Below are 26,982 nucleotides of genomic sequence, written 5' to 3'. Positions count from 1 at the left end.
AGCACAGCCGGGAGGTTTGTTTACAAGGCCTGTTGTACTGTCCAGACTCTGGACCAGTTTTTCTTTTCTTTTAAAGGATTGGTTAGATTGATTTGTAGTGCTCAAAACTTTAAAAAGACATTTAAAGATTTAACAGCAGTGTTAATGTTACAGAGTGCTGTGCACCATGTCTTACATTTCATCTATTAAGGGTGAAATGATAACCACACATGCCAAACAGAGGAACTCCAACAGTCTCAACAACAAAAAACACCATGATCACCAAAATCTCCATTTTTTCTTCCCTTCAAAAAACATATTCTACCATTAATTCTGTGAAAACCAGCTTCCATATAGTTAAGAAGTTACCCATCAAAGGATACATGAAGCCTAATTTTCCTCAAGTTGAGTGTTTTCGTATCAATCTGCACCTTAGGTTACCCTCTAAAAATATCTGAATCCTGTCTTGAGGTGGATTTTCCCTCTAGAATCTGCTACTTGCTGGACCTTTTGGTTTTGGGACTGACTGCTCTGTTTTTTCCCCTCCGCAGGTTAGCAGAAATGGAGAATCGTAATGGCTCTTATCTGAATGACAGTATCTCACCCAATGAGAGCATGTGAGAATTGCTTTTTGTTTGTTTGCTTTGTTTTGCCAGCCTTCTACTTACTGATTGGCTCATTGTGTGTGAACTGGCTCTGCCTTCTTTGTTTCCTTTGGCTGGTTGTGATATATGTCAGTGACTATGTTTACACATGCTCAATATTCTGGACATAACTAGAAACAACCTCATGTTATGATTTTATTTGTGTTTGCATCGTCATATCCCATGCAAATATATACACCTATTATTACTAGGTTAATGTCAGTACATCTTATATATTGTATTTATATTGTACTTAAGGATAAGATTTGTTTCTGGGTAATTATAATTGGGATATAACATTAATATGCAGCTCATGAACAAATCCCAGTATCCCAATAAATGAGTATTAGTGTTTATGTACAATATTCATGTAAGCATATATGTTTGCAATCTTAAACTTATCACTATATTTGCTTTCTCTGATTCCCTTCTCCAAAATGTTGTATTTACAGTAGTACAAAGGAATGTGATTATTTTCAACAAGACATTTTGCATGGTACAAAGAGAGGAACAGAAAACTATATAAACTAAGTAGCAGCTGTTAAGTTATTAGAGCTGGTCAAAATCTAAATCATTTAAATCACAATGAACATTTTGGCCTACTTTAACACTATTTTGCAGCGGCACCAGGGCTCTGTCCGGTGCTTAGCGCCGCCAATGATGATTGTGATTGGTTTAAAGAAATGCCAATAAACCAGAGCACGTTTTTCTCCCATCATAGAATCTATGTGGACTAGCCGACCGACCTCCACAGCGCTGTGAAGGAAGGTCTGTAAATGCAAGACTAGCTTCTGGTTAACACCGCAAACACGCAGGTCAAAAGTTCTCCAAAGTTAAACTCGATGTAATAAACTTAGCATGGATTTACTTTGCCAGTGTGCAAATCCACAGACTGTGATGATTCCAATCAAATAAATTGGTTAGCTGAAACAAGGCTCCAGATAACCTAAACGTATAAATCCTGTTTACATCCATTTATCAGTCCAAATCATTTATTGTGTTAGGTATTTTGACTGTTCATACAAAATAAGGTTTGACACATCACTTTGGGCTCTAGTAACTTGTAGTGGCCATTTTAGGTTATTTGTAATAAATCCTAAAAAGTAATTAAGTGATTAAAGGCGTAGTTCATTACACTTCCATAAAGTTATAGCTTTAAAGTATATTCAGCATGCAGATTTCTTAAATTTAAAATACATATTTTAAATTTAAAATCCTCCCAAACACTGCTGACTGTGCGTTTGATCGCTAAGAGTTCAATCAATCAATCGATCGTGGTCAATCATATTGCTTCAAATTTTCAGCGTTGCAAACTGAGTTCAGGACAAATGTGTTGTATCACTTATGCTCTGGCCCTCTCTCTGTCCACGCTGTGTCTTAGAGTCTTCTTCTGTGGTTAAAGCGTAACTCTCGCCAAAATGCAACCTAGGGTCTTTTTGTGAATGTACCCCTAGGGGCACTTTTATGCTAGCCTCAAAATAGCTATTTTTAAAACACTAAGAAGGCTCGACACAACATGAAACTTTGCTCGAAGTATGACCAGGGTCTCTACACCTTAACGAAAGCATTGACAACATTGTTTGTGTACACAGAGTTTACTAAAAAGAAAGGTTTTGAGCAACTCACTGTAGCTGTTATTCTTCCGGTCGCCGTCTATCAAGCCAGTCAAAAATAGTCGAGGGAGGAGAGTAAAGATGGAAAGCTCCAAAAGCTTAGTTCCATATAAATGCACGGATAATTCGTTGTTTTGTCGTTAGTGAAACACAATATTGACCTTGTAGTAGAAAAAGGAGCCTCATATAAGAATGACAATTCCTCCTTTGGAGTATGTTCATTCGCATTCGGAGATCGCGTATTTTTGACTGGGAAAATAGCGGATAGCGTAAACAACAACTGCTAACGTGAGTTGCTCAAAACCTTTCTTTTTAGTAAATTCTGGGTACACAAACAATGTTGTCAATGCTTTCGTTAAGGTGTAGAGCCCCTGGCGATACTTCAAGCAAAGTTTCATGTTGTGTCAAGCCTTCTTAGTGTTTTAAAAATAGCTATTTTGAGGCTAGCATAAAAGTGCCCCTAGCACTCCCATTCAGAAGGCCATTTGACCGAAAAACGAAAATACGGTAAATCTTAAAAGTGGCGCTTCCGTCCTAAATATGCTTTTAAACGAAAGTTTGACTCAGGTACATTCACAAAAAGACCCTAGGTTGCATTGTGGCGAGAGTTACGCTTTAAGTCCTGTTCCGCTGCTATTTTCAGTCACTTACTGATTTCTTTTTTCCATTTTTTCTCTCTGTGTGTGTGTGTGTGTGTGTGTGTGTGTGTGTGTGTGTGTGTGTGTGTGTGTGTGTGTGTGTGTGTGTGTGTGTGTGTGTGTGTGTGTGTGTGACAATTCTGTGACTGTGTGACAATTCTGTGACTGTGTGACTATGTGCATATGTTTGGCTTGTGCGTTTGCAGTGATGATGAGCACATGTTGATCCAGCACTACTGCCAGTCTCTGAACCAAGGCTCTCCTCTCAGCCAACCCCGCAGCCCTGCCCAGATCCTCATCTCCATGGAGACGGAGGAGAAGGGAGAGCTGGAGAGGGTCCTCAACGACCTGGAGCAGGAGAACAGGTCAGTGAACAGACCCATCTCTCTTATTATTTTATGTTGGCTGCATCTTTACTCCTCCTTTTACACCTCCCCACTGAGTATCAATACATGTTAATCTTATTATGACCTTTGCTAAGAGTTTGCTATAACTTGACGACAGGAGACGTTGTTAAAGCGCCTTGATTTTGCAAAAATGACAAGGAGCTTGCAGAATCTTAAAGGTCATATAATTCTACAATCTTGGTTCTTCAGAGGTCTTGGGTTCATATTTTAATATTGCATCTTGAAACTTCTGAGATGCAAGGGATTAGCATGCTTAGATCACGCCTTTGCCTGCCACCCAGAGGTGGAGGAAGTACTGAATCTCAGTACTTAAGTAAAAGTACAAATAACCAGAGATATATTTACTTTAGTAGAAGTACAACAATGACAACCCTACTTAAGTAAAAGTAAAAAGTACCTGATTTTAAATGTACTTTAAGTATTAAAAGTGAAAGTACTTGCATAACGATTTATTCTCTTAATGTCTATAATTAAAAAAAACAGTATGGGCTGTGGCATTTTAATTAAGTTAGTTTTAGGTTAATGTAATTGTGCTTACCATCTGTGGCCCAGTTTACATTCTGACTTACAATTCTGGTTATCTATCAGGGTGATCTGCATGAAGCTCGACTTTGCATTATTTCCCACGGGATAGTGAATGCTGCACACATTTATTTAGCGAGAACACACGGGCTTGGACAACAAGTATGTGGCTTCACAGCTGAGGAGGACCGGGAGTGTTTTTAAGATAAATATACGGGTTGTATATTAACCCTATAACGGATGCTTCACATATGACCAAGCAGAGTATCGGGAGCAGCAGCAGTAACAGGAGCAGCGGTAGTACCGGTACGCGGCAGGCCAATAAATGCTATTGAAGGGCAGGTCTTGGCGTGGCCATAGCGGGATTCGTAATATCGCGAGCGGCACCAGGAGCTGGACGGCCGCTGCTGAAGGCTTTCCTGTGGACTGCAAATGTGTGACGGTCAGGAAAACGTTTTGGCAGGGGGGAAAACTGATCTGAAAATGTAACGAAAATGTAATGGAACGTTGTAGAAATGTAGTGGAGTACAAAGTATAGATAATTGCTGCAAAATATAACAAAGTAAAAGTCAAAAGTATGCACTGTTGATTGTACTTAAGTAAGTAAAGTACAGATACGTGAAAAATGTACTTAAGTACAGTAACGAAGTATTTGTACTTCGTTACATTCCACCACTCTTGCCACCCCGCTGATGATGCACCCAACCCGACAGGTCTTTATGACTCTGCCCAAGCCGGCTCCAAGGCGCAGCCACCAGACGCTCGCCGGCAAAATCCCCTCCTAGGTCTGGCTCCAGCAGGGGGCCCAAGTTTCCCTGTTCTGGACAAGGTGCTGCGGCTTCTTCTTCGCTCATTCATGTGGGGTCTGTTAATTGTTCTTAGGCCCATCATCTAGGACCAATTTGCTTTGGAAGACCCTACCAGGAGCTATTGCCCCTGACAACACAGCTCAGGGTCACATCATAACAGATGTTACTTCACTCAGTATCAATAACCTCAAAACACAACCAGACTGTATAACATTATCTATATCCATGATAAATGTAAAACAAGTAACATAACCAATGACTTAGACAAACACACAGGGTAGTTAGCATTGTAGGTTTTGTTATGCCAATTGTTAAGTAAGACTGTAGCAGCAAAACTCTTTAATTCAATGACGTTAGATTTTGGGGGGGGATAAATACTAGTATGTATTGTAGTATCTAACTACAATAAATACAGAAATGACTTATAATAATCATAGTAGTGGGTAAAATGGAATGACGTAATGAACAGTGGCTATATAATAGAACTATGACTATTAAGGGTGTGTTTATTTGCTTATGAATATAACTTAATTTATAAGAAAAAATGTACAGTATTTGTTGTTTTAAAAGTTACACAGTGTAGCTTTAAGGAGAAGGCCACTGCTGCATTCCCTTTAATCTTATGGTATATAATGCAATTACCAGACAGCCAGATATCCTGGGATATCCCTCTTTAAAAATGTTTTGCTGACATGTTCCCCATTTTCTAGTGAAAATTCCTCCCAGTCACACTCATTTTCATATTTATTTCAAGTGCGGAGTTGGATTTATGTGTTTTTATACCAGGGGTTAAAGAGGTCTTAAAATGTCTATAAATTAATTATATAAATCTTTAACCCCTGTAAAAAATCTCTTTGTAGGGCAGCCAAGTACCAGTGTCCTCCACTCTGCTTCAGATTTAATCAGTCCGGGAATACTAATGTCCTAAAATAGAAATCAATAGACTGAACATTTGACATCTTTAGCAGACATGGCCTTCCTCCTTTCAGCTTCCCTTTGTTCATTCCAACCACAGGATTTTGTTGAAACTTGGGGAATAAGATGAAAAAGTGACAGTCTCATGCACGGGGGATGCCTGATGGATATTTATTTATAACTCTCACTATGTTGCTGCTGTGAGCCAGCTTTCCGTTTATAATCCATAAAACAAAAGTTCACCTTCTATCCTAAGCAGTGGGTGTTTGTCATTTGACATGTATATCAGAACTAGCAGCAGTAGATACATTTCTCTGCTGCCCTTGCTGCAGGAAGCTACAATCCGAGTATGACCGTCTGAAGAAGGCCCACGACAGGAAGGGCCTGTCCCCGCTCCCGTCGCCCCCGGAGATGCTCCCGGTGTCGCCACAGAGCGCACGCGATGCAGAGCTCATCGCCGAGGCCAAACTGCTGCGGCAGCATAAAGGACGTCTGGAGGCCCGTATGCAGATACTGGAGGACCACAACAAACAGCTGGAGTCCCAACTGCACAGGCTGAGACAGCTGCTGGAGCAGGTACACACTAACAGGAACACACTCATTCACAAACTGTGTCACCCTCTAAAATATGCTATGAACTAGGGCTGTCAAACGATTACATTTTCTTAATCGCGATTAATTGTTGAAATTCTATAATCACATGTTTTATCACATGATTAAAATTCTATTTTGCATTTCAGAACTGTTTTTAAGTACATATTAACAATGGAAAGCAATTCTTACCAGTGGATCTTGATTGGGAATCAAATGAATGCAAAGAAAATTACTTTATGAAGTTGATTTTAAGATTTGTGTTTGTTTATTATATATTTAATCTAGTCACACATTTTAATCTAGAGTCAATATTAGGGTTGGGTATTGTTTGGTTTGGATACCGGTGCTAAAGCGGTACTTTTAAAACGGTACCGGTGCCTTAACGGTGCCTGAACCGATACTTTTTAAGAAAGTAAAAAAAAAAGAAGGGTTGGCGACATTAAAGAACGGCTTGTTTATTGCTAAGGCCATATCATCAAAATTAAATGTTTAATAATAATGTAATCACTATAACAATAACTTATTTCACTAGTAAATAGCTGTTGAATGACAAAAACAACCACCAGATGGGAAAAGGGCATTTAACAACAACTTTGAATGCACCACGAGGCTGTAAATTACCAGTTTCATTGAACGCACCGTCTGTGTTTTTCCGACAACAGCAGCTGCAGATTGTTACATCCTGATGTCGGAATCCTCTACAGTGAAATACAGACAAACTTTACACCGTTTAGCGTTAGCTGTCAGCATTGTAACCGTGTTTAATCCAGCTACTAGCTAGCGGTAGGCTAACGTTAGCTGCTGTCGAGTATAGTGTTAACTAGCGCCACATGCAGCAATGTTTCTGTTTCCTGTAACGTCCGTTTTCAGAGCATCAGAGAGAAGTGCAGGCATATCAGTGGCACCAGAATAAGGCACCGAAATCCACGTTGCTATTCCTGCAGCAGCAGGATGTGTTACGAGGAAGTACGGCAAAATAGTAGCCTGTTAGGCACGACGCAAAGCCGAGTGAAGTGAAAATAAATTAATAAATGGCGGCATGCGATTAATACGATTAAAAAAAATAATTTAACGCATTATGCTCGACCCTTAATCGCATAGCGATTAACGCGTTAATGCTGACAGCCCTACTATGAACCAAACATAAATATCTGATGTGTATTTTTGTTTTGCTGCTCAAATTACCACCCAAGTCACCCAAATTAACCTACATGCCGCAGCTTTTTTCACTGCTTATTTTCATTTTAGTTTACTATAATAACCTTGCTGTGTACACAATTATGAAAAAGAAATGCCTCTGCCTACTCAACATCTACTGTTAAACCGAGCAACGCAGTGAACTCTCACATACTGTAGTGAGTGACCCACAGCAGAAACCCATCTTGTGTCCTGGATTATTAAAACTGAGCATCAAAGTTGATGTGAAGTCCTTACTAGTGATCTAAAGCTTAATTTATGGTCGCCGCGGTGTTCCGGGCACGAGCCATAAAATGACGTCACCACGGCTGTCATGTCCAGCGCAAAGGCTCCGCAAGCTGTCGCGGCGCGTGGTCGTGCATCTCTGAATTTTTGTAACTACGCGCCCACTGCGTGGGCTGCGCTTTCAATTCAACACGGTCGGCTGGAAGAGCAGGTTCATCTGTACAAACATCCGTATGATTCTTCATGAACAGACCACAGGGAGTCAAACAGCCTTAAATATGTGTTCAGAGAGACACCTCAGTGGGAAAAGAAGAAACATTTGCTGGAGAGTGTGGAAAAACATGAGAGATCGTTTTCTCAAAGCTAAAAACGGCTTCATGGAAAGAGTGTTAATAACAGTGTTAGAGGCAGACAGTCATTTCGATTTGGAGATAAACAACAGTCATTTTAATGTTTAGAGTAGATAAATGTAATGTTTCGCGGCACGTCTGTGTTTAACATGGATGTGTTTACTACTGTTTCCAGGCAGCCTGCTTCCCTTTTCTCTTCTTCTTCTCTTCTTCTCTACTACTTCTTGCTTATTTACAGATTATTTTGTCTGTACTCCCACTGGTGTTTTGGAGAATACTGCAACGAACAATGCTTTGAGCATAAACGTCTCTGTGCACGCTCGTAGCGTGCGCACCATCTACGGTGTCGACGATTTAGAGCTCAGACTGAAGCAGCTTCCTCCACACTGTCTAATAGCTTACACAGATATTCAGGCCAGCACTTATTCCCGCACACAAACTTCACTTTTGACTCCTCTAATTAAGCTGTGTGTGTGTGTGTGTGTGTGTGTGTGTGTGTGTGTGTGTAAGACGGATTCCAAGGTGAACGGCACAGCACTGTCCTCTCCCTCCACGTCCTCTCAGCGCTCTGACTCCTCCCTCCCTCTCCTCCGTGTGGCCGCCAGCCAGACTACTGATACAATGGGTAGGAACACACTCACAAATACACTTGCATCATTTTATTTGCATCCACCCTTTTAAAAGCTTGTAGGATATAAACAGAGATTTAGAGAGACTTAGAGACCATACTATTGGACGTTGTTCTACATCGGACTGCAATGTACTGTTTAAATGTGAGTGAACATGACTGGACATTATTTTAGCACCCAGAGTACTGAAAAAGGCGAAAACTCAATGTCCTTCCTGTTTCAGGTGATGACGAGCTGTCCAGCCCTTCCCTAGATGCATCTGGGCTGGAGGAAGTGATGGAACAGCTCAATAATTCTTTTCCTCATAGCCAGGGTATGGAACACCGACACTAACCTCAGCATGTCGCAGAATCAGAAGAATTTTTTTTTTTCCTAAAAGATTTTAAAAAATGTTTTAAAGTGAATTCAATTCAATTTTATTTATAATGTCAAATCATAGCAGACGTTATCTCAGGACACTTTACACTCTACAGAGTTCACACTTGTCAACGATATACAGTATCAAAACTCTAGCGGTAGGCTAACTCTGTATAATGAGAAAACATACAAACTCATGCAAATACAGCTTTCAATACACAACAACATAAACATTAACTGTTGGTTTTGCAGATGAAATTCAAAGTATTCATACAATATTCTATAATTTACAGAAACCCAACAACTCTCCCAAAAGCATGCTTTTGGTGCGATAGTGGCGAGGAAAAACTTCCTTTTAACAGGCAAAAACTTCAGACAGAACCTGGCTCTTGGTGGGAGAGGGAGAGAGAATAATGCCTAACTACAATAAAAACAGGAATAATAATTAATTAGTATTAATTAAGTCATATTTCCTGGTTTTATTGTAGTTTATTGTTGTTGCTATAGCAAAGCAGCATTAACAAACATCACATTATATACAGTTGACTTGTATTTCGGCTATAGGTCAAGGCAACCATGTTTGCGTATTCAGAGACAATAAGAACTTTTAATATTTGTCCAATAACCTAATTAAATCCAAATAAGAAATAACACTTAACTCTAAAAGTAAAAATCTAGGATAAATACATAGTTTAGGTCATGGGAACAAAAGAATACACAGAATGACCACAATACACTTGAAAAATTAAAAGAAAAATAAATGATATGATGAAAGGAAAATTGCAACAGCACAACATCAATTCAATGACATTGTTGCATTATAAGTTACTGTATATCCTACATTATTTTACCAATGTTTGGCTTAATGTGACAACACACTGAATAAGTACTGATTTATTTTACTGTGAACACCACACTGATAGAACATAAATTCCACAAATATGCATTAACAATATGTTTAAGTAAACAAGGCCACTAAGACAAAGGTTTCCATTCTCAAAAATTAAGTCCAGTTTTAAAATAAAAACCCCATGAAAATACTATACTGTAAAGCCACATGAAAAAGATGTGTGGCGCCCTTTACAAATTCAGTTCAACATAAATATCTACCAAGCTTTGTGGTCATTGATTTATGGCACAATTTGCACTAGGTTGATGCACATGTTTAGAACTGGTGGCACCCACTATTAAGTCATTTCAGACTAGTATTATACACATTGTTCCACATTGTCATGAAGCGAAGCCTGTGACTTTTTTAATTATTGGACAAACAATTTCAGATTTATATTCTGATTTGTATTATGCCATCACCATTTTCTGCATTCGCAGCACCCCCTAGTGCTGCATTTGAATGAAACTTTCAAGGTATGTAATGTGGACATATCCAGTGAGTTTTGGGAGGATTGGCCCAACACTTGTTGACTTTTGTCTATTTATGTGCTCAGCCACGCCCTTTTAAAGTTATTTGGTCAACATCTTGAAATCCAAATACAATATCAACAAACTTTATGCAATTTTGAGAAGCTTGTAGAATCATGATTTACAGAACGTTTGGTAGCAATTGGACCAACGTTTGAATGTGTGTGTGTGTGTGTGTGTGTTTTTCACAAAATTCGAAATGGCGGAAAATCCATCATGTTGGTGTTTGTCCAAAAGGCTTTTTTGTAGAGTTTATAGAATTGTAAGTGTGAGTCAAATTTTACGTAAGTAGAACTCACAATGTGAGGGGAACACCTCTTCAAATAATCAACTTTTTTGACAATTAATTACAGCACCACAATCAGGTTGATTGTAATCCAATTTCATGGGAACCATTACCACATGATGTCCAGTAATGGTACCAATATTCATGTCTCTACCTTCTTCCAGCTCATAGCAAATTGTGCAAAAGCATAAGATGGAAAATAATGAGTATGTGCTCCAAATGTGGTGAGATTCTGTACACCAGGTTTTGAGGTAAACATTTTTGGTATTTGTATCACCCCCTATGGGTTGGGCTCAATTTGCTTTGGTAGGCCTATTTCCACACAGACTGCAAATATTCTGACAATGCCCCATCCCTTGTGAAGTGTATTGTTAAATATCTTGTGAAAACCAAATGAAAGTCACTAGTTAACACGGTCACTCATTAAACCTGGTTGCTAAATGCTGGTTGCTGTTAATCCTCCAGGCCTGTAAAACACAGTGCAACTAACGTTCACTAGTTGCAAACTGATACCTTCAGTTCACCGTTCACCAAAAACATGCACAACACTGGCCTTAAGTAAAGCGTTACTTGCATACATATCTTTCTTTCTCTCTGTTACCGACACAAGGCTGATTTTTTTTTTTTTTTTTTTTTTATCCTTTCTTTTCTTCCTTTCCTCTTTTTCTCCATGAGCCAGGAGGGAGAAGGGGACACCCATGAAAGGTTAGTGGCTCAGCTTTCTTTCTTCCCACCTTCTCATTTCTCCACCTATAAGGAGTATTTCCACTCATGCAACAACCATGATTATACCACCTTTGGCCCCTACCAAAACATGAAGTAATGGTCATGAGAGAAATCTAATAATTGGATTAATAATGGGATTGAATTTTGGCTGTTGTAGCCAAGTAGAGCTGTGCACAAAACATACAACGGAGTAGAAACAGCTTGATACAGTGATGCAGTGGTAAATATCAATCCTCCCTCCCTTTCCCTGTCTTCAATTTCCTTTCCATTTCCTGTCCTCTGTCACTCTGTCCTGCATAGTAGGGAGTAGTGATGTGTGTGTGTACATATAACATCTCTGTCTGCATGTAGATTTGGGTTGAGTGTTTATGTCACACTCAAGTTCACAATATGAGGTTCACTGTAAGATTCAACCACAATTCATTGTGATGAAAACAATTAGTTGTCAGAAAAGTTCAGTGTTTTACTGTCTGTTATTTCTGAGTCATAAATCATATTTTTCTTAGAATGGTAGATTCCAACTAGGTTTTATGTAGAGTGGAAAAGTAGAACTTGTCATTGATGTAAGTTTAGACACTATGAAATGGTATATTTGTTCCTGCAAACTTTCAGTGCAGTCAGAGTTAAACAGTGAATTAGAACACATGGCTGTTTCAATTCAATTATATTTATAGTATTAAATCATAACAAGAGTTATATCAAGACACTTTATAGATAGAGTAGGTCTAGACCAGGGGTGGGCAATTAATTTCCCCAAGGGGGCACATGAGAAACAGGGACTGTTGTGGAGGGCCAGACCAATAGGCTAAACTCAGTTCTGCTCAATATTAATTTTATGTCAGGCGGCACGTTCTCAAACGTCTCTTTTTTCTCTGGGCATATTAGCGCAGCAGAGTCCACCAAACACTCTTTAATAAACTCCCCGTCAGAAAATGGCTTACTGTTTTTGGCGATTTTGTGGGATATCACAAAGCTGGTCTTGACGCTTGGTAAAAAAGCCTTGTTGCTTTTGCAGCTTAACTAGCAAAGCTTCAGATCTCCGTGCCCGCTCTGCATCAGTCAAGTTGTATTTATCTGCGTGTTTAGTATTGTAGTGGCGATTTATAATCCTTTAACACAGCAATCTGTTCTCCGCAAACTAAGCACACGGCTTTACCTTTGACTTCAGTAAATGAATACTTAGAAGTCCATGTTTGGTTAAAAACTCGGCACTCTGTATCGACCTTTCTTTCTTTCCCATGAGCTGACATTTTTGAGGGATAACAGCTCATTCACGTCCATGCTAACGTCTCCCGTGAGCTCAATTCGCGGCTCGCGGACACAGGGGTCTGACACAGTTCTTCTTCTACTTATTTTTAATTGCGACTTGCAACCAGAGAAGAAGAAGCTGCGTACTTTCACACAAAAAAAAGCAACAACAAAAAACCGTTGCCTTCAATATAAAAGCAATGCAGTTGTATTCCATGCATGATGTACACTTATTTACATTTGATTGCTAACTTGCCATTGACCTTACGCGGGCCGGATGTGGCCCAGGCGGTGTACAATGCCCAGATCTGGTCTAGACCACACTCTATAATTTACAAACAACAATTCCAACTAGAACTGCAAGCAGTTATGACGTGGTTGAAGCCTCCTCGGCACCAGTCGCCCCTGACGACCCGGGGAGCGCACGAAAGCGGAACCCAAAGCGTAACAGTAGGGAGGCAAACGTTAGGAAATATCGAGAGGTGTGACCGGCAAGGTCTGTGGCACATTGCCGTTGCAAATATCCCATTAACATTGATTGAGTAAAAGAGCCAACACTGGTCTACGTTGACTATAGCGCCCCCTAATGGCCGATCTTCTCTAAATTTAGTACAGAGCCTCAGAGCGGCATGCACAACAGCATCACAGTGGCGAAGAAAAACAGCCTTTTAGGCAGAAAGCTCGAGTGGTAAGGAAAACTTCCTTTCAAGGGAGAAACCTCGGACAGACCCAGGCTCTTGGTGGGCGGTGTCTGACGATGCCGGTTGGGGGTACGATGAACAGTGGCAATTATAGTAACAGTAAAGATGATGGAACTATGACCAGAAATAGTAGTTGTAGTAGTTCACGGCGTAGCAGGGCATAGTGGGGCACTGCAAGGCATAGCAGGGCACTGCAGGGTGTAGCAGGGCATAGCATTGTCAAAGCCATTATCAGCATGTGGTTGTTGTTACACGTTCTGTCCACTAGAGGGACTTCCAACATTAGCCTGGCCTTGAAGGGGATCTACGTCATAGCTAATTGCATTTCTGGCACGCCGCTCTGTTTACATTTTCCACCACGAACACACAGTGACAAACCAAAATCAACAGAGAACTCTGTAATGTAAGGTTATCTAACAAGTGTATTTATATTATCTGTTGTTAAGGCTAATGGTGCTCGGATAGCACAATGACATAGCACAGCCAAAACGATTTGTCATAAACTAAGTAACAATGTTAATTGCATTAATAACTAAGCAAACTGTGCTGTGACTACTATTTTAGTGATTAATAAGCAACATGTTTCTTGCAGATTGTCACGTTGAGAATACAGCTGTAAGAAGGTAATATATGAAGTCGAAACTAACTCTGACAGCTGTAGGGCAGCTAACAATAACTTTAGCTGTCTCCATGAAGCTCCCAGCTAAGCTAACGTTACTATAACTTGCAGTTAGGAAACAAGAACGAGCTAACTAATGATAACGTAAGCATTTTGGATGGATGTCGATTTTAAAGTCACGTTTAAAGTTCCCATCCTTTTTCCGATTTCCAGCCGCAGCCTGTCACCCCCGTTAACTTATTGTTCATCAGATGTGACGTGACAAAAGCATTTCGTTTACACGTGCGGGTAGGCCAAGGCTAGAAGAGGGAGATTAGCTAACGTTAGCCAACTTATTTATTTAAAAAAATCACATTTGAATGGTAATTTCAGCATTTGAATAGTATTGCATTTTTTTACTATTCGAATTATATTCGACTTTCGGAATTCGTTCCAACAGCCCTACTGTGTTGTGTCAAAGAAGAGAATATTAGTCTCGCCGGACTGCTTTTTCTTTATGTCCATTTCACGATAATGAGAAACGGGGGTGTCTGGTTAAAAAAGGGGTGAATACCTTGATATAATTAAAATAATACTACACATGGTCTTTGGTGGATTATGTGTGCCAAATTACAAGAGATGCTTGGACAAATTTAGAAAAGATGACAAATCTAATTTTCTTGGTGGATTTGGTGAGTAATTAAGGTCAGAGCGGTACTGCGCAGCCGGTGAGCGGTTCATGACCTGCTTTAATCTGCTATTTCAACTTCACTTGTTGATTCAATCCTTCGGATTAGCGCTAGCTAAATCTCAAGACCAGCAGTTTATTTTGCTGTGTGCAAAGTTAAAACCGCAGAGCACTGAAGCCAGGTAAAAATATCGGTCAGCAGAGCTGACGCTTGTTTAAAGTTTATTAATACTGTCCAAATTGCACCAAATTTGGCACTGCACAGTCTGTGGGTACCAAGATGAACGGTTCCTTGCTTTAGTCAGCTAGATTCACTCACCTCAGATTACTATAACAAAAATAAGTGAACATCTAGAATATTTAACTCATTCCTATCAATAGCAACACAAAAGATAGCAGACTTAAAAGTAGCATTAACGTTACATCTACAGCCTTTGAAAATGTTACATTAGCATACTATTTTATAAATAGCTGAGTGCCAATACTTTGGTTTATGACCAAATACCAGCAACATTCCCATCAGCCTCAACTTGTGTTTTGTACTAATTGGCAAATGTTAGCATGCTAACAAGCTAGTGAACATGGTAAAAATGATACCGGCTAAACAGCATCTCAGCATTGAGATTGTTAGCATATTGCCTAAGTACAGCCTCACAGAGCTGCTAGCATGGCTGTTGACGTCTTGTTCTGTGTTTAGCACACATACTGGCTTATTTTTACCGTCATGCTTGTGTTAACCAATGCAGCTTTCAATGTATCACTATTAGTGAGTGTGTTTTGTCTAAGCATTTTCCTTCCCCTCTTTCTACAGGTCCCAGTATTGGCAATTTGTTCCACATGGCTGATGATCTGGGCCGCGCCATGGAGACACTAGTCAACGTGATGACAGACGAGCAGAGCGCCGAACAGCACGAGGCCCTGCCCTTCTGATCCAGCCCCCCCAACCTCCCTCTCCTCTTCCTCCCTCCCTACCTATCGCATGCTTTTCTAGTCAAAACAACTGGATTGGAAATACAGTTTACAGAGAGAATATATAACGTCTATTTTTGTGAAGGATTGTGGTTTCAGCAAGGACGCGTAAAAAAACAAAAGAAAAACATACCTTGTAGATTTCAGTAGTTTCTTAAAATGTCCTGAAGTTGTTTTATTATTAACAGAGGGTTTTTAAAATTCTATGCAATTGTATAAAACAAGAGTGTGGTGGGGGGAGGGCAAAGAGAGATGATATACAAGTAAGTGTGTTAAGTGTGGTCTAATATTTGCCATCTCTTTGTAACTAGGGAAATAGCAGAAGCATTTCAGACATTTGTATAAAAATGAATGATTGTAATCATAAGGGTGCTTTCTAAGAGGAAAATGTCTTTCTATAACAGCGTACACTACTGTCAAGGTAATGCAGGCATCCTGGATCTTTACAGTACGTTGTCTGTGAGACTGTGTGTGAGTTTGTGTATGTGTGTTTGTGTGGTGGTGCCTAATTTCCACATTACAGCTTTTTTTGGCTTTGGCTGGCAAACCTCATATTTGAATTATTAATTTATCCACTCATCCGTCCATCTATTCATCCATCAATCTGTTCATCATCTCTATGATTAACATCTCTATGGCAACAGTTCTTATCCCTTTATTTGTTTTCAACACAGTGTACTGTGTGCATAAACAGATGCTCTAATAGGCTCGATTCAGAACTGAGACAAGTCAACAAGGTCACTACAAACCTAATGCACATACCGTAATGGGAAATAATTAGACATAATTGGACATCATTTGGATTCTATTTTCAAATCATCAAACTACATATTTTGTGGTTGTTTCATCTTGTGAAGAGCTCTTTGAATGGGTGGAATATGGTCTCAAAAATATAAAATGCATGTCTCCTTCAAAAACAATCCAAGGCCCACTGTAGCGTTTTGCAAAATAAAATGCCTTTATCGAAAAGTGGCTGATGGTATGCTACTAGTGGTACAGCGTTGCTCACTTGAGCGGCATAAGCCGATCCCCTGGCGGCTTATGTTGCTCACTACAGCAGCACGTCAGAGTGGTATGCCGCTTGTGTTCCACCGGCAAATACCATTTCCTAACCACAGTTAAAACTGATAGGCTACTGTCAGTGGCAAACCGTAAAGACATTTAATATATCCTTGCTGAAGTAACCAAAGTAAATATTAGAGCTACCCTTAGCTAACATGGCTATTGTTAGCCTAGCACGACCGTGCTCTCTCTCACTTGACTTAGACACACATCTACAGCTGGCAGTTCAGTGTGGGCGCTGGCACAACCAATCTCTCTCTTCCTCTGTCTTTTTTTAAATGAGTTGGGAAGCCAACAACAAAGCCTGAATTTACTTTTAATGTTATTCAACAAAGAAAAATGTTCTCCCCTCATCCTTAAATGGTTATAAAATGATATCAGATTACTTCTTGTTTATAAAAGAAGCGGTCGGCGAGTTGAAGCAGCTCTGCTGTTTGTGTTTCACAAATCAGTGACTGTCATCCCTGCAAGCCCCACTCTGAAGGTTCCTGTACTTTCAGAAAGTACTACCCTTCGATCAGGGACTTTTGGGGGGGGGGAGAAATTAAGCCCCCAGAACTTAATTTAGACCCTGCAGTCGAAACAGAACAAGTTCCTCAAATTGTTCCTAGTTGCAGCGTTAGCAACACGCAGGATGTCAGGCAATTATCCTGGAAATGTACTTTCATTGATCCAGACTAGGCATGGTGGGTCCTTGCAAATACCATTAGGAGTGCTAGAAGGAGCCAGAGGAACCAGATTTTCACAGTTTATCTGTCTCATTTACTACTATCAGGATATGTACAGTTTCAGCAAATACAGTCTGACTCACCGGATGTAGACTGTTGATATAAGCCTGCCATTGCCTGACTATTTCAGACAGCATTCTCATCCCCTTCCGCTATCTTCACTATCTATTTTGCAAGGTAAATCACTGCTGTGAACGCCTTGTCAATTTTCAAGTCTGTTTCATCTCTTCAGTCAGGATCACTAATGGGTGTGTCAGTTGTGAATCAGATTTGAAACAAGTGTGCTTTGTTGCACTTGTAACCACACCCAACAGTGATGTCACACCATCCTCTGGATGTCAACAAAATCAAGATGTTCTGGAGGTGTTTTATGTGTTGATAAGGCTACTTCATCAGTCATGTGATTATCTTTAAATACAATAAATACACCCTCTGAGTGTCCAAAATAGCATTTTGCCAGTAGACCAGAGTACTGGCCCCTTGTGTATTTTTACTGGCCCTTAAAAATAGGGAGAAAAGAACACTTCCAAATTGTTAATGTCTTAATCGTATATACATTGTAATGATTAATCCAAATAACAAACAAAATAACTTTGTTGGGGAAACTAAATTAGTTAACTGCAGCTTCACAAGGTAATCAAAATCTTTCTATCAGTATTATCAGAAGTCATACCATAAGTAGATTGATTATTACCTGTTTAGGAGAAAAGTGAGCAAGTTTCTTTTATATCCAAACTGGTCATCAATTTTTATAATTGGATTCTCAAAGCTGCCAATAATATAAATAACCAATATTGAGTATTTTTGAGGTGTAGCCGTTTATCTTCAGTTTTGCAACAGACTTCTTCAGAAAGAACTTCAGAAAAACATCCTGGTTATTGCACTGGTACATCTTAAGTAAGGATTTTTTTTTTTTCAAATGTATCACTAAGATGCTTTCTAAGTGTCTTTTTAGGGCCTGTTGAGTACACACAGTACACTGTATTGGTTTGTAAGTTGAAAGTTTCTTCCTGTCAGATGTACTGTAAGAAGAACTTAGAAGAATGTAATTTTAATTGAATCTGAGCACTACATGTTAACAAGGCTGCTAGTTGAGATTATTAGAATTCTTCTGTTTGAACGCTAAATGTTTTAGGAAGCTCAGTAACGAAAGCTCTACCTCGTCTGAATTGTCAAAGTCCAGTTCGGAGGCAATTTCTCTACTGTACGCAACCCGACACTCCTTTCAGATTGTTGATTATTAATTGAATATTCCCGAATAGTTGATTTACGTCTGATATTCTAATCACTCCATACATGTTCTACTGTACTGCACTGTAGGAGCCTCCAATCTGAATGTTCGGATGCACTCACTTTATTTCTCATCTCTATCAGAGATTTATGACTCAAGTATAAAAAATTGCATTTTACACAAATCAAATTAATCTGTGTGCACTACTGTCATACCTGGGACATACTAGATATTTGTTTTGTGTTTTGCTTTTATTCTAGCAGTCTTTTTGTCTTTGGTTAAAAAGCTATTTTGTTTTGTGCTGTGAGGTGTTGAGCATGTGTGACTTAAATAAACTCCAACCTTATTTAATGTATATCCAATCAGAGAAGTCTGTGGTGAACATCGCAGAACACTTGTTTGTTTGTTTGTTTTTGGCATCATATTCTTGCAGCATGATCCAAGAGGATTTTGTTTTGATCCAGACACTGAATTTGATTGATTTCTTAGTTTTAAGGTTTCTGTTTCATTCTCACATAATTTTTCAAATAACCTGTCAATACTTCACAACATATCAGATTCCACCAAATATATGCCTTACTACTGTATTATAAAATGCTTTACTGTATATCAATAAAGCACGCAGTTATGTTGATTTAGCCTCTTTGATTTGCTGTTGTGTTTATTTTTAGCATATATATATATATATAACCACCTTCTCTGGAGTATTTTGTGAGACATTTCTCTATGTAATTATAACATATTTCTTGCAAAAAATATTCCCCCAAATTATGCATATGCCTATTTTTGAAAGGTAAGTGTTGTAGTACAACCAGCAGGGGGGGCTTCTATGTGTAGAGTAGTTTTGGAGACATGACTCTATGTAATTATGACATATATTACATACAGCAAAATTATGAATATGCTTATTTTTAAAAGTAAGTGCTGTAGTACAGCTAGCAGGAGACAAGTTATCATTGAGGTAAGTTTGGAGACATTACCTTATTTAATCATTTAATTAATTAATATTTTTGTTGTATCTCTCTCTGTAGTTTGTAGACGGTCCCTAAGCACTCGTCTTACTGTTGTCTCACTGCCGGCTGCTCGTACAGACCAATGTTATTTCTCCAGGTTGGAGGACGGCTCGTTTTGATGAAAATGAGTTTGTAGCTCGTTGTTAACCTTACTACATTAGGAAAGTACGTTTGTGATTTAATAACATTTTGCTATAGAGTAATTGATCCCGGAAGTTTGAATCTGTGAATATCTTTCTAACTTTACGCACGTTTATAAAACCGAGGCCACGGATTATGAATCCGTGCGAACAGTTTATAAAACAGAGGGCACGGATTAATGCACGTTTATAAAACCAAGGGTTTTTCTCAGCTGACCCCAGGGGGGCTCCGTACAAATACTAAGGATGCATACAGTGCCGCTGCCTTGGCAAATCGGATCACAACCTTGTCTTGCTGACATGGGTGTCAGACTGAGGGTGGAAATGGGACTGATTAACCAGGGCCCTCATGTGAGGAGGGCCCAAAAAGATGCTAGAATGAGTAGCTGTGGATGCGGGGAGGGGCCCATAGAGAATGCCATTCTACAGGGCCCAGAATTGTGTGCTATGCCCCTGCTTGCTGACTCCAAAGTATGTTCCTCTTGTCCAGCGGCAGCTTGTCCACATAGAGACTGTGAGGAGGTTGACTCAGGAGGCAAAGCGGAAACAGGAGGCCCAAACGAGTTCACCGACAACTGGATGCTAGGACTCTCAGAGTGACTGCAAGTCTCTCTTGTAAACTTACTGGGTTAAGATGAGTTCTTTTATGGTGAATGAAAGGCTTGATCCAACGAAGTAGGTCATTGAATCAAATCGAAGCATTGACGGCAATGCTGCTGCCAGTTCTGCCGTTGTTTACCTTTTTCTTTTTCTTCTAGTCCGTAGAAAAAAGAAGCGATGCAAAAAGAAAAACAACTTCATTCATTTGACAACACATGCGCAGCATTCAGCAAACGCGCTGCAAATACACACAACACAACCAAATACATAAACGTGCTGCATATACACACAACACAACCAAATACATAAACGCGCTGCATATACACACAATACAACCAAATACACAAACGCTCTGCAAATAAAAAACAACAAGAAACGCACACAAACCCAACAAATGCAACAAAATAAACATTGCATCCAGATTACACAACAGAAGTTGTCTTTTCAAAATAAAAGCTCCTGTCCTATGTCATTGTACTTTGGTGTTTTGGATGTTTTTGAACTAAACAGTACGGCAATCACGCTAATGAATAACTTTTTCAGTAGATGTCTTACTTACAACACGATGGAGTTAGCAAAGTAGTTTTGTGTTTATATGTGTGGGCGGGATTTATTCAGTTTGATAAATCCCACGGTAAATTGGCTGGTTTACTAAACAGGGAGGGACTGTAAATCCTGTCTGTTTTTTGTATTTCAAGAGTGAATTGCTCTACAATATGAATACAGATTGATCACTTATTTTGTTGGTAACCGTTGTAGTATAATCACAACATTACACTTGAGGAGGCCTACACTTCAGTCATGCGCCTTTCAGACCTCGAAATTAAACCATCTCATGTAATATGGCTTAAACCAACTTCAACATTAAACACTGATGCAGTTTTAAATGTTTTATCACCACGAGTTTACAGACGTCAGCTGCTGATTGAGTATCACCTGTGACCTGAGCCGAGACACACCCACCAAACATATCTCAAACATAGACTTAATATTTAGTCTATGATCTCAAAGCAGTTTCACAACAGCTCTGCTCTCTCTCTCTCTCTCTCTCTCTCTCTCTCTCTCTCTCTCTCCTCCTCTCCCCCATGGGGTCGAAAATCAAGCTGTTCCATTTAGCGCTCCCTTTCGATCCCTGGACAACTTCCGTTGTGTAATCTGGATGCAGCGTTTATTTTGTTGCATTTGTTTTCTGGGTTTGTGTGCTTTTCTTTTTGCATCGTTTTTTATTTGCAGCGCGTTCGTGTATTTGGTCGCATTCGTGTATATCTCAAGTCACTGACCTCGCCAGACTGTCCAACCACCGATTATCGGCTCTGTGTGTCCACACCTTAACAGGTTTAGCTCACAGCCATTCCCTGCCTCTTCTACCACACCCCCAACCCCCCACACCTCCTCACTGCTTCCTCCCCTCCCTCCCTTGCTCCCACACCTCCCCCTCACTCCCCTGTGGTGTGCCCACCTTTCCCAATCCCCCTACCACTACAGCACATTTCATCTCCCCCCAGACACAGTCTATACACTGTAAAGAATTATTTCCCCTTTTTATTTTCTCAATTTCTGTTTTGGGGTCAAGTCAACTTTCAACGCAAAAGTTTTCAATACTTTTGTTAAGATAACACACATATCTGTGTTTTTGCTCTGAAATTGTAATGCACAGATGACACAACTGAGTTATTCTTGTCTTCTCAAATTGAAGTTGAAGTTCACCCTCTGGTTCAGCTTGCTACATCATTTTGCACATGCGCAGACCACGTTAGTCAATCTTGTGTCCTCCAGAGCCGTTAACGGCTTTGGTCTCCTCTATCGAAGGTCCGATCGCGTGAAGCAAGTTGACTGTTGGCGTAAGTAAACTTTTAACTTTTTCTACTGTCTAATATTTCAGTATAGTTTGAGTTTTGAGTTTTGTCTTTACTAAGTGAAAGTTTAACGAAATACTGTGAACTGACCATTCAAACCTACAGTATAACGTGCAAGCCCTTGGTTTCAAAAACTTAAGTGATATGTTAGCGGTAGACGCAGGAAAAGAACGAACATTGCACTTTTTATATTAACTAGCTAGTAGTAGCTATGTAATGATTATGTGTAGAAATTCTGAACTTGCCTTCAACTAAGTTATGCAAGTAACGAACTAGCTAATCCTCTGAATGTAAGGTAGCTAGTTAAGCTAGTTAACCCTTATGTTGACTAGCTAGCTGGTTTGACTAGCCTAGCAAGCTACATGATACCGGCTAACGTTAGGTCATGATGAGACAGAGTTAGTTTAAAAACTACCCATATATATATATATATATATATTTAATGGCTATATAGTGAAATGTGTACGGTGAAAGTATGAACAAAGAGTACAGCTTTGTCGGCATTGAACTTTCTTGTACGACATCTCTGTTGTGAATTCCTCACGCACGCTACGGAGACTGTGTAGGTAACAGTGTGTGTAGTTACGGCTACGTTAGTTAGCTACGTACGCTAATTGACCCTTCGCTAAGCCACGCCCAAACACCCCCACAGGCCAATCGTAGCTTAGAAATCGTAACTAGGCGCGGGAGGTCTGTCAAGCTTTCGAGAGAGGGAAACATGCGAAGCGTTGTGTGTATGGATTGTGCAAATTTGATACCCGGTATCCGAAAAGTTAGGACGGGGTGGTAGAATTTTTTCCCTTCCCGAAACCTAAAACCTAAGGGGAGAAATGCCGGCCGTGGATCAAGCTGTGAAGGACAAGGCCCCATTCACAACTAAATGTCGACAGGATTAACAAAAACACCTACGTTTGCTCCAAGGCAAGAACACGCTAATGTTAGCTAGCTAGCTAACTCAGCACAGCATTGCTTGGAAATAATGACGGTTCTTTGTTCATATTGCATATATTTGAACATAAAATAAGATGAATGAAGGCAAGACGGAGGCTCACTGACATACTTTAAAATATATTTCAGCATTTTTTTTGCTAAAAATATAAGCAGGAGAATGTTATCATTGCAAAGTGGTCAGGCTAATGTCTTGTGTTTATTTCACAAGAGTTATGGATAAACTGTTTGATTTATAATTATTAGATTATTTTCAAATTTCACTTACCCTGCTGTGCATGAACATAGCTGTTCCTCAACTTTTGAATGGTCAGCAGTGTATGAGGCGGCTGCTGCCTGCTTCAATTTTGATGAAATTATTCTCTAATCGGTTGCATATTATGTCATGGATATATCCCTCGAATGCATACTGCAGTCCCTTTTGTCTTGCTCTCTCAGATATTTCACCTGTTCACCAAAAATTACTAATTATCTCCTTGGGAATGTCTGACACCGGTGCATACATAGCATACATACTGTAATAGACGTGCCAGGCACGAAAGCTTGTCAGGCTTAGCAACAGTAACTAAGGAGGGTGGGGCTTAGCGAAGGGTCAGTTACGTAAGTTACGTAAGAATTCCTGAGATCGCCTCGTTTTTCTTTTTCATTACGGTGGTCGCCTGTTCAGTCAGTCAGAGACGATGTATGTTTGTACTCTTTATATTGAGCCATTGTTGCAGCAGATTAAGCTATTTCTGAGTTGTTTCAGTCTGCAATGAGTACTGAATGTTAACCGTTTTACCCTGTGATGTGAAGCTGCTAGTTTATCTGTATTTTGCTAGCTTGTTAACTTTACACTGTACATCACACGTTACTAGCTAGTGTGTGATACGTTTTTGGGGGGCTTTAATCATTACTGTGCTGGAGAGGATGTTAATTTTACTTGCACAGTGTGATAATTGTACATTTTATTTCAATGGGCAGTTGTAACACAGTTCAAAAATACTTTCTCCAGAGGCGATTTCTTTAAGACTGCAAGGGAGGCTCAGCTTCCCCTAAAATGTCAAAAAATTAATGGTCAAATATGTACTATTGTGTTAACATTTTATTGACTAAAAATGCGTTAGAATACGTTCATCTCGAAGACGAGTTTGATCAGCTGACTCGATTTCCTTCTCATACACATAGACAGTATATAAGCTCATACATTCCCGTAGCGTCACAGTGCATTTCCCTGTTGAAGCCTGGCGTCCATGGACTTCAATGGGGCTGCTTTGAGCAGTTTTTTTCAGTGCTTCGAAACTAGACAGTCATTGGATAAATGCTTCTATTATGTCCCGGACATGGATGCTCGGCATCTCTGGGGGTCAATGGAGCAGTGGGCCCACCTGGACTCCGGGCTTCTGCGTGATGATTGGAGGGTCTGTCGAAAGCCTGCATCTCCTTTTGATTGACAGCGATTTTGAACTATAAAAAGTCGCTGAAGCTATTCCAGTGTTGCCAACTTACTATACAACTATTTAGCGACTTTTCAGACCAATCTAGCGACTCTTTTTAAAAAAAAAAACGACTAGCGACAAATCTAGCAACTTTTTGTAGTGTTATTGGAGACTTTTGGAGACTTGTTCTTATCTTACTCTTCTCAATGAGCAGCGGGTGCTGCCGTGGGCCCCTCCCCAATCTGAAAGCACTCACAGGTGGCCAAGTCCTCGCATCGCACAGCAGTTCCTCCCAGCTGCAGTCAGAGCAGGAGATGTTAACTCCTCCGCGCCCAGACTGAAAATGAATTGCGCATGTGGGAAGCCCCGCTGGCTGATTCCGCCCAAAATGTAAAATGTATTGTCTAAAATAAATCACTGCACAAAAATAAATCACTGTCTGCACTCTGCAATTCGAGCTCAGTCCCATCGCGGATTTTGCAAGTGTAGTCGAAAGACAAACTGCTGCAACCTATTTCTTAGTATTTGCTTGGCAAAATTGCTAGCCAATTTTTCGTCATACATTTCACACAATTATACACCATATTCTTTGTTTAACCTAATTCCCACATTTCCTCTGTTGAGTTTAATATCGTTTTGTTAGATTGTTTGTTCATTCATACAGTAGCTAGGCTAGGCTAGTGTTGTAGGGGTGAACTAGACAGCTAGCAAACTGCACACGATGGCAGACAGTGCTAAAATTGTCAACCTGATTTTGGCAAAGCCATTTGAAAGTCTTCCTTACAAGGAGAAATTTAGGATTAAACAGCAGGCAGATCAACACCTAAGATTGATTTAGTGCAGAAGACAGGGAAACATAACAGGTCTTTTCAGCTCTCCTGGTATGACGAAGTTAGCTGGCTGACTGGGAGGGCAGTGACAAATAAAATGTACTGCTGGCTTCTTGATGAAACCATCTCACGGATGCGCTGTTTGGTCAAAGGTGGGGTTTGGAGATCTGTCTAACATTGACAGGGCATATAAAAGGCATGAAAAGAGCAATGAACATGTGAGTGCATGTGCAAGATTAAGTTGCATGGGCCGGATCAAGGTTGAGCATGCAATCAATGAAGGTGCTCGCATTCAAGTGGCTAAACATAATGAAACGTGGTATATTGACAGTCTATAACTTTCTATACACTTTGACTTAAGAGTTGGTATAAGGAGATGCATGAACTTTACCCTACATTTACTGAGAACATCTGGAAATTGTTAACATGAGTAGAGGTCCCCCCAAGACAGAAGAGACCTTTTTTGGAGTTGGGCCAGATAACAGGCATTGATTGGTCAGTTATCTGGTCGAATCATATACTCACACATATCACGTCCTATGTTGATACAATGCATAGGATATATACGTTGTTCACACAAAGAAAAGGCGGAATGACTTTTTGGAAGATTGGGTTGGTCGTTCTCCAAGCTCTCTGCAGGAGTTTGTAAAATTGATGCTGAATCTTTGCTTGTAATAAACCTTTTTATAATCAAGAACAGTGTCGGCGGATTCCTCTTCATACAGCATCACAGCATTACTATTTAAGACACCACAAACAGTCAAACAAAACAGGGCCTTCCTAAACCGCCTTATTGATGTGACATCCTTGCTTGGCCGGCAGGAGCTGTCATTTGGGGGACATGATGAGAGTAGTGAATCATCCAACAAGGGGAATTACAGGGAGTTCACAGAAACATTAGCTAAATATGACTCTGTCCTGTCCACACAATTCAAGTCCTCAACTGTGTTTTCTGGTATGTCCCATATTATTCAAAATTACTTGATCTCTGCTCTTGCAGCCACCGTTTCTGATCAGATCAAAGATGAAATTCAGGATGCTCCCTTTTTGGGATGGCAGGTGGATGAAACAACTGATATAGCCTGCCGTGCCCAACGCTCTGTCATTGTTCGCTATGTGGATAGTGCAGGTAAAATTCAGGAGCGCTTTATTGGATTTTTTGATGTTTCTGGGGGGCGACATGCTCAGTCTGTTTTTGATGTATTAAATGAGAACATGCAGGGCTACAATTTTAAGGATAAGCTTGTGGCACAGACCTATGGTGGGGCTGCTGTCATGGCTTCAGCTCTCAATGGTATGCAGGCCAAAGTGAAAGCAATAGCCCCCAGTGCAATGTTTGTGCATTGCTATGCACACAGACTGAATCTGGTGCTGTCACAGGGGGTTAAATGCTTGCCTGAGTGCAGAATTTTTTTGCATCACTCTCTGGGTTTGCCACATTTTTTCCTCCACAAAGAGGACGTCTTTTCTGGAGTCTGCAGGCTGTTTAAGGTTGCCCAGAAACGCTCCTACTCGATGGAATTTCACATAGTGAGCTTAGTGAGATAGTGAGCACTGTGGCAAATAATTATGAGGGCCTTCTGCAGACATTTGATAACATCATTGCAGATACGACAATGGATGATGATACACTGGATTGTGC

At 40.0% G+C, this 26,982-nt stretch overlaps 1 protein-coding gene and 2 long non-coding RNA genes across 29 annotated transcripts in view; 2 read left to right on the top strand and 1 right to left on the bottom strand.

Annotated features, from left to right (window-relative positions):
* The window catches only part of dmd (dystrophin), a 458,768-nt gene extending 442,716 nt beyond the window's left edge, over positions 1-16,052 (top strand). For 18 of the 27 annotated variants that reach the window (XM_035998533.1, XM_035998526.1, XM_035998523.1 and 15 more), the window contains 7 exons: positions 531-596; positions 3,081-3,239; positions 5,860-6,103; positions 8,404-8,518; positions 8,746-8,835; positions 9,173-9,271; positions 15,357-16,052. In XM_035998533.1, the coding sequence (XP_035854426.1) occupies positions 531-596; positions 3,081-3,239; positions 5,860-6,103; positions 8,404-8,518; positions 8,746-8,835; positions 9,173-9,271; positions 15,357-15,475 (892 nt within the window). In that variant the 3' untranslated portion in view covers positions 15,476-16,052. Of the gene's footprint in view, positions 1-530; positions 597-3,080; positions 3,240-5,859; positions 6,104-8,403; positions 8,519-8,745; positions 8,836-9,172; positions 9,272-11,263; positions 11,290-15,356 lie in introns of all 27 variants that reach the window. The other 9 variants (XM_035998538.1, XM_035998531.1, XM_031291960.2 and 6 more) reach the window with 5 other exon arrangements.
* Positions 12,205-26,709, bottom strand: LOC118494456. Its single transcript, XR_004896591.1, has 4 exons — positions 26,697-26,709; positions 21,252-21,313; positions 15,201-15,204; positions 12,205-12,216 (listed from the first exon to the last, which is right to left on the bottom strand). It is a non-coding gene; the product is annotated as an uncharacterized LOC118494456 (long non-coding RNA).
* LOC118494455 lies at positions 17,004-19,174 on the top strand. Its single transcript, XR_004896590.1, has 2 exons — positions 17,004-17,958; positions 18,271-19,174. It is a non-coding gene; the product is annotated as an uncharacterized LOC118494455 (long non-coding RNA).
* Positions 26,710-26,982: the final 273 nt, after the last annotated feature.

Source organism: Sander lucioperca, chromosome 24 (assembly GCF_008315115.2).
Source record: "Sander lucioperca isolate FBNREF2018 chromosome 24, SLUC_FBN_1.2, whole genome shotgun sequence".
NCBI lineage: Eukaryota > Metazoa > Chordata > Actinopteri > Perciformes > Percidae > Sander > Sander lucioperca.
Note: the sequence above shows the minus strand (reverse complement) of the source record. Positions and strands in the feature narration are given on the sequence as shown.